Source organism: Chiloscyllium plagiosum, chromosome 1 (assembly GCF_004010195.1).
Source record: "Chiloscyllium plagiosum isolate BGI_BamShark_2017 chromosome 1, ASM401019v2, whole genome shotgun sequence".
NCBI lineage: Eukaryota > Metazoa > Chordata > Chondrichthyes > Orectolobiformes > Hemiscylliidae > Chiloscyllium > Chiloscyllium plagiosum.
Window position 1 is genome coordinate 97,921,647 of NC_057710.1, and position 14,266 is coordinate 97,935,912.

The 14,266-nt window shown below is 40.5% G+C and overlaps 1 protein-coding gene across 5 annotated transcripts in view; it reads right to left on the reverse strand.

Moving 5' to 3' along the window:
- Window positions 1-14,266, reverse strand: part of klhl5 (kelch-like family member 5) — a 145,782-nt gene that overhangs the window by 98,270 nt on the left and 33,246 nt on the right. For 3 of the 5 annotated variants that reach the window (XM_043692923.1, XM_043692933.1, XM_043692913.1), the window contains exon 1: window positions 1,007-1,855. In XM_043692923.1, coding sequence (XP_043548858.1) covers window positions 1,007-1,389 — 383 coding nt within the window. In that variant the 5' untranslated portion in view covers window positions 1,390-1,855. Of the gene's footprint in view, window positions 1-1,006; window positions 1,856-13,800; window positions 13,878-14,266 lie in introns of those variants that run through there. The other 2 variants (XM_043692954.1, XM_043692943.1) reach the window with 1 other exon arrangement.

Consider the following 14,266-nt stretch of genomic DNA (forward strand, 5'->3'; position numbering starts at 1 on the left):
AAGCCATTGCTCTGGGGATTCAAATCCCAGCACAATAGCCATTGTAATTTGAATTCAATTATTAAATTTAGAATTGAAAGCTAGTCTCAGAAATGGAGACCATGATATGAGCAAGTATGATAAAAATCCATTGGATTCATTAAATGCGTTTTTATGGGAGTTGTCCTTACCTAGTCTAGCCTACATGTGACTCCAAACCCACAGCAATGTGGTTGATCCTGAACTGCCCTCTGAAATGGCCCAACAAGTCACTCAGTCATGACAATCAGGGATTGGAAATAAATGCCCACATCACTTGGGAAAAAAAAAATCGAAGCAGCACAACACATTTGGCTATTATACATCATTTCAAGGTAACTTTAGGAAAGCTGTTATTTTTCTTTATAAAATTAGAGCCAAAGAATTTTAAAAAAGATTCTTGCTGTAAGACAAGGGAAATATATAGTATTAAGAAGGTAAATAAAATTGAGCTTGTGCTCATTTACATCTTTTTCTTGAAAAATGTTTATTTCATTTAGATAAAAATTGTATGACATTTCCCAACTCTGCACTATATTGTAGTCATGCATTGTTCTCTGTACAACAGTTGACACCTGACACACAGAATGGGGTGCGAATATGCTATAGTAAAAAGATTACATTTTTTGCTGCACTGTAGTCTCAGTTTAAAAAAGAAACTATTTACTGTCATACAAATAATTTACAGCCAATTATTATTCATGTACCAGACAACTGTTCAAATATTTAACTGAATTTTTATTTGCAAACTATAAAAGATTATATTTAACACAGTACATTCATAGGTTATGTATGTAATAAATTACCATAAAAATAAAGGCAGATGAAAATTTTCAGTATAAGCTCAGCTTTTATACTGGTACATGGCAAACACAACACGAGTATTAAAAAAGGATATTTTATAGGTTTCCAGAACAATGGGATGAAAACGATAAAATGCATTTTTAGCATTACTGGAACTTGCTTCGTTTAAATTTTGATTCCTAACCTGCAGGAACTGCTGTCTGTTTCATTCTCTTCTTCACTCCCTTCATCCTCAGCTTCATGTTTCTTGTGCCAATGTATGCCCTCACAACTGTCAGTAGTAAACTCAAAGACAGGAAGATCTGGAGCACTGGGAGTATGCCAAGGTGGCGAATTTTGAATTTCCTGTTGGCTAGGTCTCTGGTGGTTAATGGAAGCCAATGGTAAAGGCAAGCGCCCAGGGTCTAAGAATTTCCTTCCAATATTTGATGGGCCTTGCTCTTTGTTCCAAAAATCTCCCCGACGACTGTCACTGGATGTAGTAGGTTGGGATGCAGGGTGACCAAACCACCGCCAGCGAATGCGTAAAATTTGCTTCACATCAAATTCTTTGCGAGAAACAGACATTCTCTGTTCACCTAAACAATTGTCAAGGCAACAGAGCAGCTCTGCTGTACCGTAAGACAGCAGCAGTATATACCACAGTTCTCTCTAAACAGATATGCTTTCCAGATTCCTGCTTCTGGCTGACTGAAACAAGATTGCTTTCACATGGAAATAAAGTCTTCTTAAAGCTCCACCAGAATATCAACTAATGACAATGATGATGAGGATAATGTGAAGAGGAGGCAGGGACAAACCTCTGTCTTCAATCAAATGTAACTCTTAATCAACCTGTACTACGACAATCAATTGCACTTCAAGTCGCCTTCATCTCTATAACCCGACCAGCTGCTTTCAAGAACAGTGACAGCATTCATTAAACCCTTTTTGAAAGCTGAACACCACCACTCCCCTTCCTCTGAGCCACAAATGAATGCAAGAGCAACTTGTATGTAGCAACCTATCACAATCATTTCCAATCACATTCCCTCCTCTGTTATATTAACACTTTGATTATGCTCCTTGCCATCTTACTTTACTGCAACATACACAATAAAACTAATGTCAGGTTTTTGTGCATCTTTCAAAATTAAGTATTCAAATTTTTTTGTGAAAACCATTGCATTTTGAAGTATAATAAAAATTTGTTTAAAATTGTAGAAATGAAAATGTTATAAGGTAAACAAGCTGTACAGGGTGAAACATAAAATGTTAGAATTGCGTGTGGAAAGTGCTTCAGTTTTTGGAAGCCCTACACAGAGTCATAGAGATGTACAGCACAGAAACAGACCCTTGATCCAACTCGAACAGAGATCCTAAATTAATTTGGCCCATGTCCCTCTAAATCCTTCCTACTCATATATCCATCCAGATGCATTTTAAATGTTGTAATTGTACCAGCCTCCACCCAGTTCCTCTGGCAGCTCATTCCATACACGCACCACCCTCTGCGAGAAAAGATTGCCTCATGTCCTTTTTCAATGTTTCCCCTCTCACCTTGAAACCACACCCTCTGCTTTTGGATTCCCCTATCCCGGGGAAAAGACCTTGGCTATCCTCCGCAACCTTGATCAAATAGGCCGGTGGGTCAAGGAGGGACAGTTGGAGTTTAATCTAGATAAATGTGAGGTGCTACATTTTGCTAGGGCAAATCAGGGCGGGACTTATACCCTTGGTGATAAGGTCCTGGGGAGTATTGCCGAACAAAGAGAACTTGAAGTGCAGGTTCAAAGTTTCTTGAAAGTGGAGTCACAGGTAGACAGGGTAGTGAAGGAGGCGTTTGGTACGCTTGCCTTTATTGGTTGCAGCATTGAGTGTAGGGGTTGGGGGGTCATGTTGCAGCTGTACAGGATCATCTCCTCTGCACAGAAGCTCTTCAGCCACATTCTCAAACAGACTCGCTACCACAGCCATATCTCCTTCTGCACCCCCCAGGATATCAGTAAGGCTACTTTTGGAATACTGTATTCAATTCTGGTCTCCCTGCTGTCGGAAAGTGTTGTTAAACTTGAAAGGGCTCAGAAAAGATTTACAAGAAATGTTGCCAGGGTTGGAGGGTTTGAACTATAGGGAAATGTTGAATAGGCTGGGTTATTTTCCCTATAGTGTCGTAAGCTAAGGTGTGACCTTATTAAGTTTAGATTAAAAAAAACAAATCACAACATCATGGGCTGGATTTTCTGAGGAGTGGCACATTGCCACTCTGGCCCTCACTTTCATGAAAGAAGAGAGCTATACATTCACAAAAGGATATTCTGGTCATAGCTCCTTCAGAGATGTGGCGACACATTTCCATTCAGACAGTTCTCTTGTAGTACAGAATAGTTGAGGGAAGACAAACCATGCCCTCTTTTCACAGCAGTCAGTTGCCATATTTTCTACTGAATGGGGTCAAGTGCAGTGGTGGGGTAAGGAAGGTTGCGGGGAGGAAGATTTTGGGTGGGGGGTGAATTGTTCAGGTCCTGGGGGTGTTCCAGGTCAAGGTCTGGGGGAATGTAGTTGGAGTGGGGAGTTCAAGAGCTTAGTATGAGGTCTATTGAAAGCTATTAATTTGATGGTACTTTGATCAGTTTCAACCCACTTCCAAAACCATTGCAGCTACTACTGATTTATTTGATATATTTTGACTGCCACTGATATCAATGCTGCTGCTTCTTCATAATCCTGGCTGAAAAAGTTAAGCATTTATCCCCTCTAGGGTTTTGAATAACTATTAAAACAGCTAGCACAATAATCAGAAATTACAACATAGCTGGAGGCTATTCAGTCCATCACACCTCTGCAATATTGTTTTTTTTAAGCTGAAGCTATCAATTTAATACCTTTACTGAGCCCTTCTAATTTTAATTTACTCTCCTCCCTAACAAATAACTGTTCAATTTGATAAATTGAATAGTATATACTTCAATTACCACATGTAGTAAAATAATTCTGAAATCTAAATTCGATGGCTTCTGGAAAAGTACATGGAGATTTCAATCTACAATTAACGCAGGCCTGATGATATCAATACTGGCAGCATGCTGACTTGTGTTACATGTTCATTTCAACAACCTGAGAATCAAGCCAACCCCAAAAGGCTCTGTTGATTGCACTGTTTACATGCCTCAGCATGGAGTTAATACTATAAATTCCTAGCACCATTCAAAGTCAGCCTGTCCCTCTAAAAGGGGAAGTGCATTAAAGTTGCGGCAGTGTGGGTAATCATGGAAGAAATTATTCATTTTTGGGAAACATTGAAGAATGACATAACCTGAGAGATAGTGGGTTTCAAGATTTTGGGAGAGTGTACTGGAGGCCTTGTGAAAGTGGTGGAAGCAGGGGTGGGATGCCTTAAATACATGGATGTAGGATTGCTCGCTGAATTGGAAGGTTCTTTTTCTGATGTTTCATCACCATACTAGGTAACATCTTCAGTGAGCCACCAAATGAAGCACTGGTGGTGTAGTCCACTTTCTATTTATATGTTTGGGTTTCCTTGGGTTGATAATGTCATTTCCTGTGGTGACATCATTTCCTATGGTGGTCATTTCCTGTTCTTTTTCTCAGGGGGTGGTTAAAAAAGAACAGGAAATGACACCACCACAGGAAATGACGTCACCAACCCAAGGAAATCCTAACATAAAAATAGAAAGTTGGCTACACCACCAGTGCTCCATTCGGAGGCTCACTGAAGATGTTACCTAGTATGGTGACGAAATGTCTGAAAAAGAACCTTGCAGCTCAGCAAGCATGCCTACATCCAGAACCTCAACCTGAGCTACAAATCTTTCTCAAAACTCGCCTTCCATACATGTTCAAAAGGCGATGAGAGACATGATAATCAAGACCAAGAACCAATGTGAAATGCCATAAAATATTCAATTATCTCAAGGTCAGCGAATACATCTTCAAATGTAATGCCCCATGAGCTACACCACTAGTCTCCGATAAATACTAAAATTACTATATGCCCAACACTCATGTACCAACAATCTCTATCACTCGGATCTTTTCCTTGAATGCTCCAATCAACCAAAGTTTAGCACTGCTGTAAGTCTCAGCATCTACATCTCACAACCTCTATGCATTGTCAACTGTTCAACCATAACTGTCAAATTAGCCAAAGAAATGACACATCATTCAAATATACACTTAAACCTCTCTTGAAGGACACCAGGAGGCAGTAACACTTAACTGGAGAGTCAGACACAGCTAAACACTCCAAATCTCTCAATATAGGCTGTACTGTTCATTCTTGGTACATTTATGACTGAAGCTGTGGTCAGTGGTGGGGCCAAAGCATTGAAAACGAAAGTATCCACATATACTTAATTCTCTCTCTCACACCTCACCCTCATCGCACATTGATATCTAATGTATAGACTACAGATAGTGCAAGTATGATCTCTTAATTTTCCCTTCCGCCTTGTACCAAAGACTTACTCATGCTTTCCTCCTTTCAGATCCTAAACATGTATATCTTGATCAGGTACGAGTGAAACAGTATTGAAGAAAATGCAGCATCAACTTCACACACAGTTACAAGGTCAGACACTGATACTGCATGTAATTTTAATTTGGGATCTGTGGTGAGACTCTGGCATAAGTGGCCTGAAGCCAGGAAAACATATTACAAGTTCGGCATACCAAAGTGAGAGACCACAAATCTTTGCTATCAAGCACGGAGATCAGCACATACTAGGACCAATGGTGAAATGAAGACAAAACAAAATATTCTTGTCCTTTTATGGAATGCAGGTATCACTAATGAGTTCAGCATTTGAGGACATGGTACCTCTTGTGCATTCACAGTGTTACAAGTAAGGATGGTCCAGGATTTTGATCCACAGCAGTGATGGAACAGTGAGATGGATCCAAATGAAGATGGCGTGTTGCTTGGTTGGGAACTGGAAGATGGTTATGTTCCCATGTATCTGTTGCCCATAACTTTCTAGATGGTATGGGGTTGCATGTTTAAAAATTGGTATCTGAGGAGGCTTGTAGATACTAAGTACTGCTGCCACTGTATGTCAGTGTTGGAGGGATTGACCTTGGAAGGCAATGTATTGGGTGTCCATTAGGTAAGTTGCAACGATTTTCTGCTCATGGTTATACAGTAACTGGATATTCAGAGAGCAGAATTCCTTTTGGTTCCAGCAGAATGAACATGCAGCGCTCAGAAAGTGATGCACAGACAATCAATGATATCTTGCATCACAGGGAACCATGCAATCCTCACAAAACCACATGCTCACTTAAGCAACTCTTGTCTGGCAAGAGAAAGAATGAAAACAAGTTTTGGAGAAGATTTGTTGCTCAGGTTGAGGTTCTGGATGTAGGTTTGCTCGCTGAGCTGGAAGGTTCATTTTTAGATGTTTTGTCACCACACTAGGTAACATCTTGAGTGAGCCTCCAAACGAAGCACTGCTGATGATTCTTGCTTTCTATTTATAAAACCCAAAGAAACCCAAACATATAAATAGAAAGCAGGAATCGTCAGCAGTGCTTCATCCAAAGACTCACTCAAGATGTTACCTAGTATGGTGACGAAACGTCTGAAAATGAACCTTCCAGCTCGGCGAGCAAACCTCCATCCAAAAGAATGAAAACATTACTTTCAATGAACAGAGAACTTGCTTATGCATCAATTGTTAACAAGCTAAATTCATCCAAATATCTCCAGCTCCAACCTGAAAAGAATCAGATGCACTAACATTGTTATGTTACAGCCACTAGCAATGGGGTCTTAGCCACACTTTGAGGATGCAGTTGTGATTGTATCAGCTAACATCCCTACTGGAGTGAAAAAGTCTTGTGCATAATTCTTTGCTGAGATTTGCTTCATGACTACTATGGGTGATTATGGTCTCCTACTGAGAGACCTGCTCCCTCACCTCCTCCCTCTTCCCACAATTTGATAAGCACCATGTAACCTCTGTTCATTCCCCAAGACATATTGTATTCTAAGACAAACATTCCTGTGCATCCATGTCAGGAGCAACGGACTTGGGCAGAGGTCTTGAAATTACAAAGGTTCTTCAGCACCTACCAAACTGCTCCTTGCACACTTACATAACATGAGACATATACTGAAAACGCTGAACAATTTCTGCGTCAAAACAAAAGCCAACAATAAAAAATAACATGCAAAATGATAATCCCTTTAAATTGAACTGATGAGGCATTTCGGTGATTCTGAAAAACAGAAAAATTCATAGCAAGTCTCTCAAAACAGTACACCTACTTCAGTATGATTCAGAACTCTAAGTGATAACTTGGGCACTCTTTAATGACTAAATATCTGAAAAGTAACAAGAATTAAAACAACTAAAAAGGCATCAAATACAACAGAAATATGCCTAGATGTTTCTCAAACCAGTCTTTAGCCAATATAGAAACATTACATATGATCAGGTAGCTTTTGAACATCTGTTTCATTTTAATTTCTCAATGATACTCTAATTTTTCCAATATGTAACTCAACATTTCGAAGGGTAGAGGACTTCCATCATGATTCTGTACGAATAATTTAAAGATTACTGGATGGTCTGGTTAAATTCCACATGCTCCTGAACTCCTGTCAAGAGCAGACATAAATAAGCTGGAAAATGAAGTTCCAAAATGTGACACAGATGACCTTATTTTCTGCCTTCTCACCATTCTTATGGTGGATACTCACTGAGCGGTGACTAATGCCACACTGATATGGCACCTTGCACAATGTGCCCATAAATGTGTGCCTGCTGCAATTGATATTTTGAAATTCTAAACACAATTGTAATCCCATCTCCTCCAAAACAATAGGTGCAATGGATCTGAATATTTCATGTTTCATATCCTTAGGGCCCTTGCTAGAACAGCCATTTTAACATTTTTCCTAATGGTATATCCAAGTCAACGAACTTGAAATTCCTGAACACCTTATCTATACTATGGTAGGATGTTACACGGGTCAGTGTTTCAAGTTCCAAATTTGGGATGGATTTTGGGATCTGGAAGGAACAGAAGTGCTTCAGTGCCCACAATCAAGTAAGAAGATACATACCTCATATTGTAGAAACTTTAATTGGTTTTGGGAATTTGTTTAAATTTGAGATGTAGGATTCTCTGATAAGACTCGCAATTATTCCCCATTCCTAACTGATATTAGTGGAGTGGCTATGCCGCTTCAGGCAACAGGTTGGGGTAGGCCATGTTGCTCTTGGTCTGAAGCCATAACTAGGCCATAGAACATAACAGGCCCTTCAGCCCTTGATGTTGCGCCGACCTGTCATACCAATCTGAAGTCCATCTAACCTACATTATTCCACGACGTCCATATGCATGTCCAATGACGACTTAAATGTACTTAAAGTTGACGAATCTACTACCGTTGCAGGCAAAGCATTCCATACCCTCACTACTCTGAGTAAAGAAACTACCTCTGACATCTGTCCTATCTCTATCACCCCTCAATTTAAAGCAATGCCCCCTCATGATCGCTGTCACCATACTTGGAAAAAGGCTCTCCCTGTCCACCCTATCTAACCCTCTGATTATCTTATGTCTCTATTAAGTCACCTCTCAACCTTCTTCTAACGAAAGCAGCCTCAAGTCCCTCAGCCTTTCCTTGTAAGGCCTTCCCTCCGTACCAGGCAACAGCCTAGTAAATCTCCTCTGCACCCTTTCCAAAGCTTCCACATCCTTCTTATAATGCGGTGACCAGAACTGTACACAATACTTCAAGTGCGGCCACACCAGAGTTTTGTACAGCTGCAGAATAACCTCATGGTTCCGGAACTCGATCCCTCTATTAATAAAAGCTAAAAGCTAAAAACACTGTATGCCTTCTTAACAACCCTGTCAACCTGGGTGGCAACTTTCAAGGATCTGTGCACCTGGACACCAAGATCTCTCTGCACATCTACACTACCAAGAATCTTACCATTAGCCCCAGTACTTTGCATTCCGGTTACTCCGACCAAAGTGAATCACCTCACACTTGTCCGCATTAAACTCCATTTGCCACTCTCAGTCCAGCTCTGCAGCTTATCTATGTCTCTCTGTAGCCTACAACATCCTTCGTCACTATCCACAACTCCACCGACCTTAGTGTCGTCTGCAAATTTAATAACCCACCCTTCTACACCATCATCCAGGTAGTTTATAAAACTGACAAACAGCAGTGGACCCACCACCGGCCCTTGTGGTACACCACTGGTAACTGGACTCCAGGATGAACATTTCCCATCAACCACCACCCTTGGTCTTCTTTCAGCAAGCCAATTACTGATCCAAACTGCTATATCTCCCACAATCCCATTCCTCCGCATTTTGTACAATAGCCTACTGTGGGGAACCTTATCGAACGCCTTGCTGAAATCCATACACACCACATCAACCGGTTTACTCTCATCTACCTGTCTGCTCACCTTCTCAAAGAACTCAATAAGGTTTGTGAGGCACAACCTACCCTTCACAAAACCATGCTGACTATCCCTAATCAAATTATTATTTTCTAGATGATAATAAATCTTATCTCTTATAACCTTTTCCAACACTTTACCAACAACTGAAGTAAGGCTCACTGGTCTATAATTACCAGGGTTGTCTCTACTCCCCTTCTTGAACAGGGGAACCACATTTGCTATCCTCCAGTCTTCCGGCACTATTCCGAAAGACAATGACGATTTAAAGATCAATGCCAAAGGCTCGACAATCTCTTCCCTGGCTTCCCAGAGGAAATAGGACAAATCCCATCCGGCACAGGGGACTTATCTGTTTTCACACTCTGCAGGATTTCTAATACCTTTCCTTGTGAACCTCAATCCCACCTAGTCTAGTAGCCTGTATCTCAGTATTCTCCTCGACAACATTATTGTTTTCTAGAGTGAATACTGTCGGAAAATATTTATTTAGTACTTCCCCTATCTTCTCTGACTCCACACACAACTTCCCACTACTATCACTGATTGGCCCTAATCTTACTCTCGTCATTCTTTTATTCCTTAAATACCTATTGAAAGCCTTAGGGTTTACCCTGATCCTATCCGCCAACAACTTCTCATGTGACCTCCCGGCTCTTCTGAGCTCTCTCTTTAGGTCCTTCCTGGCTACCTTGTAACCCTCAAGCGCCCTGAGCCTTCACATCTCATCCTAACATAAGCCGCCTTCTTCCTCTTGACCAGAGATTCCACTTCCTTCGTAAACCACGGCTCCCGCGCTCTACAGCTTCCTCCCCGCCTGACAGGTACATACTTATCTAGGACACACAGGAGCTTTTCCTTGAATAAGCTCCACATTTCTAATGTGCCCATCCCCTGCAGTTTCCTTTACCATCCTATGCTTCCTAAATCTTGCCTAATCGCATCGTAATTGCCTTTCCCCTAGCTGTAACTCTTGCTCAGTGGTATACACCTATCCCTTTCTATCACTAAAGTAAACATAACAGAATTGTGATTGCTATCACCAAAGTGCTCACCTACTTCCAAGTCCAATACCTGGCCGGTCTCATTACCCAGTACCAAATCTAATGTGGCTTTGCCCCTTGTCGGCCTGTCTACATACTGTGTCAGGAAGCCCTCCTGAACACACTGGACAAAAACTGACCCATCTATAGTACTCGTACTATAGTGTTCCCAGTCAATATTTGGAAAGTTGAAGTCCCCCATGACAACTATTCTGTCTCTCTCACTCCTATTGAGAATCATCTTTGCTATCCTTTCCTCCAAATCTCTGAAACTATTCAGAGGCCTATAGAAAACTCCCAACAGGGTAACCTCTCCTTTCCTGTTTCTAACCTCAGCCCATACTACCTCAGTTGACGAGTCCCCAAACATCCTTTCTGCAAATGTAATACTGTTCTTGACCAACAATGCCACACCTCTTCCTCTTTTACCATCTTCTCTGTTCTTACTGAAACATCTAAATCCTGGAACCTGCAACAACCATTCCTGTCCCTGCTCTATCCATGTCTCCAAAATGGCCACAACATCGAAGTCCCAGGTACCAACCCATGCTGCAAGTTCACCCACCTTATTCTGGATGCACCTGGCGTTGAAGTAGACACACTTCAAACCAACTTCTTGCTTGCCAGTGCCATCTTGCATCCCTGAAACTTGATTTTGGGCCTCCCTACTCTCAACCTTTTCTATACTGTAACTACAATTTTGGTTCCCATCCCCCTCCTGGATTAGTTTAAACCCACCCCAATAGCCTTAAATGAATTTACCCCCCAGGATATTGGTACCCCTCTGGTTCAGATGAAGACCATCTTGCTTATAGAGGTCCCACCTACCCTAGAAAGAGCCCCAATTATTCAAGAATCCAAAACCCTCCCTCCTGCACCATCCCTGTAGCCACGTGTTCAACTCCTCTCTCTCTCCATATTCCTTGCCTCACTAGCACATGGCACAGGCAACAAACCAGAGACAACCAGAGGCCAGACTGGGTAAGGATGGCAGATCTCCTTTCCAAAAGGACATGAGTAAATGAAATGAATTTGCAACAAACAGTGGCAGTTCCAATAGCACCACTACCACAATGATCGTTTTATTCTAGATATAATTATCAATAGAATGTGAACTTCCCAGCAGCTATGGTGGAATTTGAACCCATGTCATCAGGTCATTTGTCCACAGCTTGGAATTATTAGTCAAATAATGTAATCATTATGTCAACATAACCTAGTCTTACCCACAATCAAATAAGAAGATTGCAAAGTGGTGGTGGGGTGTAAGGAGGGGTTCTAATGACTCATGGCCTCATGGGGGCAGAAATCTGAGTGGAGCTTTGAGGTCAGAATGAGAAATGTAGTTGAAGAGTTCACAACTGGGTGTGATGGTGAATGGGGTAAATGCTTTCAATTTATTGTAAATTATGGGATATTGTACATGTTAATTGGTTTTCTCAGAGACTGAGTATTGACTGCTTGAATGTAAACCAGAATTGGAGGAGGAATCAGAAACAGGCATTAGTCTATTTACATGGACAAATGAAGGTGTTTACTGCCTGCTTAAGATGCAGGTAAAGGATACTGCTTTATTGACCTTTACCCAAGGTAACTTCTGCCATGAGTTTAGATTAGAGTAGTGCTGAAAAAGCCCAGCAGGTTAGGCAGCATCAGTGGAGCAGGAAAATCGACGTTTTGGGCAAAAGCCCTTCATCAGGAATAGAGCCATGAATTATGGTAAGACTGAAAAAGCACTGGATACAAATTTTTGTCAAAACTGACACCTGTAATACAAACAACAAATGCTAACCATCTCTATTTTGGGCCTCCAGCTGAACTTGATTTTTCAAAATCTTGGCAATTGAAATGAACCACATATCCATATTACTAAGATCACCTGGTTTCAAAACCACATCCATGCTCCAATTCAGACCCTTTATCATCACCTCTGCAACTGAAATGCTCATCCATGACTCTTTGTTCACTTTGGACAAAACTATTCCATTGCTCTCCATGCCAGTTATCATCTTCCATTATCCATAAGTTTAAGATTAGCCAATGCATAGCTTGCCATTTAAAATGTGTGGTAAGGTCAAATTGGGGAAGATGGAGACATGAGGCAAGTGAAGGTGGTAAATTCTGCACTTCGTGGCTGGAAATGTTTTTGTCAATGGAAAGCAATTGTAGAAGCAGATGACAACAGTCTTGGGACTTTCTTTAAAGAGCGTTTTGCTCTATCCTCAAAAAAAAACACCCTAACTCTCATCAAATTTCATTCACATATCACACTTGTCATGCTGACTTACATTGGCCTGATTAAGCAATGTCTCAATATTAAAACTTTCATCCTCGTTTTCAAATTCTTTCATAGGCTGCACTCCTCCAAGCCGGATCTTTTATGCAGCCCCAATTTTAACCATTTTGTCATTGGCAACCATGCATGGAATTCCTTCCCTCAACCTGTCCAACTCTGTGTTATCTTTTAAGGTGTACCTTAAAATCTGTCATAGAGTCATACAGAATGGAAACAGACTCTTTAGTCCAACTAAGCCACGTTCCCGAATTAAACTTATCCAACCTGCCTCCTTTTGGCCCATATCCCTCCAAACCTTTCCTACTCACGTACTTATCTGTAATGATGCTGTCACTTTAAAGAGTTATTTTGTCCTGGTATTTTTGTTTTGAAGAGAGGTTGTAAAGGCAGAGGTACCAAGCAGTCTACCAGAACCATTCAAGTAAATAAACTTGAAGCCTGGTTTCTTTTTAACAGCCCGAATGGATGTGACCAGCTCTCGTAAATAAGGATTTCTGGGGTTTTCAGCAGTCAGCAGCTGTATGAGGTCTCAGAATGAGTTGGAAGCTTCAGAGAATGATTCCGAGCTGCTACTGTCGCTGAAATCTCTCTGTGTTCTTTCCACCTGGATTGGAGATCTGAACTTGCCTTTTTGCCAAGGAGTGTATTTATGAGATGTTACTATATTGGAATAGTTAATTAGTAACAGGTACTTTATCTATTATTGTTAGGTATGCCAATAGTTAAGTTATTCTAAATTTATCTTTCTTTTGTTTGTATTTTAACTATAGTGTTTAAATAGTGCTTTGCTTAACGTCGAGGAGTTTGACCAGTCACATCCCATCAGAAACACACACTTCCCATCTACCTTTAAAATAAGAAACGTCAGGGTGTGGGCTACCTTGCTAAAATATTTTGAGGGGGTCTGGTCTGGTCCATAACATAGCCAAATGTCTTTTAAATATTGTAACTGTACTTGCATTCCCCACTTCTCTCTCACACACACACACAGTTCTTTATCCTTTTTAAATGTTTCTCCCGTGTCCTGGAGCAAGTTTGATTTTTCCAATGTTTGACTCATCAGGCACTCAGATTTTGTTCACCTGATTTTTCTCCCCTCAGATAATTCTGCAGAAGAACTACATTTTCTATAAGCAGTCATAAACAACTGCCCTTACAAAATAAGCAATACCACCATTGCAAATCCAACTAAAAAGTTAAGATCACTTACCGACATTCAGGTTTTAAATTTCCGACAGCTTAATGTGAGAAAATGCATCCCAAATCAATGCAATCATTTCAGTCATTCTGAAAAACAGAAAATTTCATATGAAGTCTCTCAAAACAGTACACCTACTTCAGTATGATTCAGAACTCTAAGTGATAACTTGGGCACTCTTTAATGACTAAATACCTGAAAAGTAACAAGAATTAAAACAACTAAAATGGCATCAAATACAACAGAAATATGCCTAGATGTTTCTCAAACCAGTCTTTAGCCAATATAGGAACATTACATATGATCAGGTAGCTTTTGAACATCTGTTTCATCTTAATTTTTCAATGATATTCTGATTTTTCTAATATCTAACTCAACATTTCTAAGGGTAGAGGACTTTCATCATGATTCTGTATGAATAATTTAAAGGTTACTGGATGGTATGGATAATGCAGAGGTTAACAAAATTAATGAGAAA